This window comes from Littorina saxatilis, linkage group LG8 (assembly GCF_037325665.1).
Source record: "Littorina saxatilis isolate snail1 linkage group LG8, US_GU_Lsax_2.0, whole genome shotgun sequence".
Classification (NCBI taxonomy): Eukaryota; Metazoa; Mollusca; class Gastropoda; order Littorinimorpha; family Littorinidae; genus Littorina; species Littorina saxatilis.
In genome coordinates, this window is record NC_090252.1 from 17,139,609 (window position 1) to 17,144,727 (window position 5,119).

Sequence of the window (5,119 nt, forward strand, 5' to 3'; positions counted from 1 at the left end):
GTTTGCGTGGCGCCGATTTTGGGTGAGCCAGCCACAGTCAGCCAGCCACAGCAAGCTGAGCCTTGACAGGGCTCAGCTGCTGCGTCAGGCGCACGCGCAGAGATACCGTAAACAAGGGATTCCCCCCGCTAGCTATCGGGGAGGCTGTCCGATGCCTGGGAATACGGCAGTGCGACATACATTTTCGGACTGAGAGCTATCAAACTTCGAGGCGCTTCTCGTACGACACGAAGTCGTACCGTCTTGAACACGCTCCCGGGGCTCCAAAAACGTGTCCCAAATTCAGTCACACTAACTGAAGTACAGACAGCTTCGCGTACTAATTTTTCGATAGATAATTCTGTATGTTTGGTTCAAGTGGTCGAGTACAAACCAACAACTGCAGAGAATGTACCTTTGTTTATGCTATGACATTACAACACAAACTGTTTTAACTGGGCTTTTCCTGTAAAATATGCTGATATGCTAGTGTTGTCATCTATTTTGACTTATTGTGCTACAGGGAACCGGGTTAATGTATACACAATTTATTATTTTGTCTTACACATACAGATGTATGTTCACATTTCTGCCAGGGATTCTGATGTGATATTTTCTTCTTTCGGTGACACCCCTAATAGAGGAATACATTTTGAATGGGTCCGGCAGTATATTTAATGGTAATGCAGAACAAGTTTCGGTCAAATCATCGGGAACTTTCTTTTAAAACCGTAACTTTACTGATTCTGAAGATTACAGTGGATGAGCAAAGAGTCATTACGTATGTACTTGCAATCAGTAAATTTGACGTACTAGGCGCAACAAGTATGCTTACACACCGAGAAGGACGTATTAAGCAGTAACTGCAACTTGTTGTGTGTGTATAAGTGATGTATTTAAAGTTGTCAAAAATCACATGTTGTGTCAATATACAGCCTTATTCTGCAACCAAGTGCAATAACTTCCGTCTTGTAGAGACGATGATGTGTAATATTCGTGTATGCTACGAACATATGCAACGTATTTGAAATCCGAAGCAAATTGTTCAATGAGTTATAGACAAACTGTAATACTTTTGTAGCAAGGGAAAACTATACACAAATAATGAATTGATCGCAAACAAGAACATAAACTATATAACACAACAGCGGTCATTGTTTAACTTGCGTAATTGAAGAACAACAAAAATAGAGAGTAAGAAGTAATCAAAATAACTGCAATAGCTCACAGTCAAAATGCAATCAGTTCAATCTCAATCAGCAGTGTGAATGAAAGACAGCTAATGTATGAAACATTATTGTTTTACTTGGCCTTACCGTGCAGATCGGTGCTTGTATAAGCAGAAGCATAGTATTCCAGTCACTGGAAGGCCTATCACCACGACCACGATGGGCAGGGCAATCTTCAACACGTGGCTGCTTTCGTCTTTTTCTAGAAACAGTGTACAACGTGCTTAGGTGAGATCAGAGGGTTGTTTTTTTCTCTTAACATATGTCATTCTTTTTATCCCACCGTACCACCTACCTTTATCTTTGATGGAACATAATTATTATTGTATAGTCTATTTGTTGCGTTTGCGGTGCCTTGACTTTTGTAATTGCATCGTGTATTGTACACATAATGGTTAGCAAGTGTCAACACAGTTCGGCGCATGGCTAAAGTGGCACACGATCATTATGATACTTTTTTTAAGATATTATTATATGCTGATGATGTGATCCTGTTTTTAAACAATATGGATGCAATACAAACGCATTAACCCTTGTTTCCTATGTTTCTAAATTCTAAGGTTTGGCAATGAACAGACAAAACACTGAAGTGATGGCTTTGGGCAGTAAAAGATATTCTAAAAATAATGATTGTGAATTAAGCTGGACATCGAAAGTGAAGATTTTGGGAATTTATTTCAGTAATTCCTTAACAGCTTCTGAAATTGAAGAAAACTGGACAAGCCGTGTAGCAAATATACCACGCAATATTGTAAAATGGTATAAAAAGAATTGTAGTATTATGGGTAACATTTGTATTGTGAAGTCTCTCTTGTTATCGCAGATAATTTATCCGATGCAAGCACTGGTAATACCTGAACAAGTATTGATTGAGATAAATACTTTGTTTTACAGATTTAGTTGGTAAACAATTTTTAAACACAAAGGCGTTTGAGAAAGTTCAAAGAAAAGAGATGTGTCAAGATTTTCCAGAGGGGGGGTTAAACATGATTGATGTTCTCGACGTGCCGTCCTCTTGTTTGTTGTCCTGGGCAGAAAAATCAATGAACGGAAAGCAGGAAAGATGGAAACAGATTCCGTTATTTATGTTTTCTCGTCGCGATATAACCTTCGTGGTTGAAAACGACGTTAAACACCAAATAAAGAAAGATTTATGTTTTCGAAGTTTGGTGAAAGTTCGTGCTGTTTTCAGTCCAACACACCTGTGAACATATGTAAAGGATTGGGAATAATTAAAAATGTGTTTTAGAAACAAGTGTTTATTTGTTATTTGAAAAATAGGGATATTGTAGCAGTTTTCCTATTACTGATGTTTATAAATTGTTCGACCCGACGGAAAACCGTGAAAGTTGTAGGTATAAAACAGGTTATATCTTTGTAATAGTGGAAAGTAAAATGTCCAATCTTCTGTTTAGCTTTACAGATATGGTGACTAGTGTGTGCACTTATTACTTCTTTTTTCTTGATGTCTAGTCTTACCTCGCGTTGTGGTTTTATCTCCTAGTGCATGCACTCCTAAATCTGTCTATCGCCTAAAATCACCGGTTTGGCTTATCTTTATAATAAAAGGCTATACTCGTGAGAAGAAACGGCGACTCACAGAACAATGAAAATCACTCAGACGAATAAATGGAGCCAATTTCTTGGGGTTATTTTTCTATGAAATAGTTTATTGAAACGTATTTTTTGAAAAGTATGAAATAGAACAATCCAAACGAGCGCATGTTACGCAATATTTCAAAGTTGCATACAAATGTTATACAAAATACCGGGTCGCCTTTACAAGGCAATTATCAAAAGCGCAAGTTATACAAAACAATGAAGCCGCCTATTCTCTCATCCCAAAATAAATCCTATTCTAAGGTGAGACTCTGCATATCACGCTAGCTACATTTTATCCACTACAGGATCTTTTATCAACTGACTGACTAACTATGAAAACCTCTAAAACCTATTTAATTCTTGAACCTCTAAGTGGAAGAACAGTTCTTCCCTAATGGAACATTTTAAGGATGGTCTAAGACCTCTGCTTTTGCTATTGTAACTTCAATAAGAACTGGACGAATAAATCCCCCGTTCGTTGCTGAAGTATTTTGTCCCTAATACCTATATCAAGTTTCCCCCTTTTAGAAGTATCATACGCAAAACAGACGGGACACCAAAAGGAGCTTATCTGAGTTTGCGCAGGTCACCTAAGGTTTAATTCCCCACCTAACTAGCTATGTTAGGACCGTTCAATCAAACGTCATCTGACGCTCTAACAGTCCGGGTGTTTATCTTCTGACTATCTACGAAATGTTCGCCTATTTACTTTTGAACAACTACTGGCGTTTGTGGTAAAAAAAAACCTGTAGCATGCGAGGTTGTCATTTGAAGCTAACTATTCCTAGTCTGTCCTGACTTTATGAAAATATAGCAAGATTATCTAAGTTAGCCTATTTTACGCTATGTTTTCCCTTTTCTGTCCCGTAGAAAGAATGCGAAGTCTCTTCTTTCTTGTCCCCATTCTAAATATTGATCTAGTCTACCTTGCCTCTTCTCTCTCCCTATTCTAATCCCTAACCTAGCGCCCTCAGTCTATGTCCTTATTCTAACCCATTCTAATCTGTCCTAAAACCTGTCCGAATGCGTGTAGAAACTTCATTTTACATTGTCTTTTATACCAATCTAGAGAGAGAGAGACACACATAGACACACAGAGAGACAGACAGAGAGCGAGCGAGCGAGAGAGAGAGAGAGAGAGAGAGAGAGAGAGAAAGAAAGAGAGAGAGAGACAGACAGACAACTTGAAGAGAGAAAGAGAGAGACACAGAGACAGAGAGAGAGAGAGCGAGACAGACAGAGAGAGAGAGCGAGACAGACAGAGAGAGAGAGAGAGAGACAGAGAGACAGAGAGAAAGATAGACACAGAGAGACAGAGAGAGAGAGACAGGGAGACAGACAGACAGAGACAGAGACAAAGAGACAGAGAAAAAGAGGGAGAGAGAGGGAGAGAGAGGGAGAGAGAGAGAGAGAGAGAGAGAGAGATAGAGAGACAGACAGACACACAGACAGACATACAGAGAGAAAGAGAGAGAGAGAAAGAGAGAGAGAGACAGAGAGAGACAGAGAGAAAGACAGAGAGAGACAGACAGACAAAGAGAGAGACACAGAGACAGAGAGAAAGAGAGAGAGAGAGAGAGAGAGAGAGAGAGAGAGAGAGAGAGAGAGAGAGAGAGAGAGAGAGAGAGAGAGAGAGAGAGAGAGAGAGAGAGAGAGAGAGAGAGAGAGAGAGAGAGAGAGAGAGAGAGAGAGAGAGAGAGAGAGAGAGAGAGAGAGCGCGCGCGCGGGTATGTCTAGAAGCGTGCGTACTTGTTTTCATAAGTGTGTACATGTAAAAAATTTGAAGATTGACATGTAATTAAGACAAATACATGTAAAAAGCCAACATAATAATTCTATACTTGTATATTTCAAAATCGGTGTTGTAAATCCTCCTGTGTGAGTGTTTGCTTTTTTTTTTTTTTTGAGGAGCAAATAAACTATTTTCACCTGTTTCCTGAGAAAGATGTGTGTCATTGCTGGGCAGTACTCCTGGAGTCGTGTAAGGAGTGGACATACCTGCATCCGCTGCAACAAGCACAGTTGTGCATGTTAAACGTCAGCTAATGGTATTGACTGTTAAGGCTGACTGACACTCTGCACTATACAAACAAACATGCATATTCAAAAGTTCACAGTCTCATTAATTGTAGATTCATGTGGTATAAGATATGTCGGTTGCTGTCACATTTTACATCACCAGCTGTAACGTATATATTCAAATCACGACCATTTGAGTATGAAAACAAGTCGCGTAAGGCGAAAATACAACATTTAGTCAAGTAGCTGTCGAACTCACAGAATGAAACTGAACGCAATGCAACGCAGCA

General features: G+C 39.4%; 1 protein-coding gene and 1 long non-coding RNA gene across 2 annotated transcripts in view; both read right to left on the reverse strand.

Moving 5' to 3' along the window:
• The window catches only part of LOC138972934 (uncharacterized), a gene marked incomplete at its 5' end in the record, with an annotated part of 10,832 nt that extends 6,015 nt beyond the window's left edge, over positions 1–4,817 (reverse strand). Inside the window, 2 exon segments of the mRNA XM_070345599.1 lie at positions 1,296–1,410; positions 4,740–4,817. Of these exon segments, the coding sequence (XP_070201700.1) occupies positions 1,296–1,410; positions 4,740–4,817 (193 nt within the window).
• Positions 1–5,119, reverse strand: part of LOC138972959 (uncharacterized) — a 281,386-nt gene that overhangs the window by 10,577 nt on the left and 265,690 nt on the right. The gene's annotated exons all lie outside the window — the stretch shown is intronic.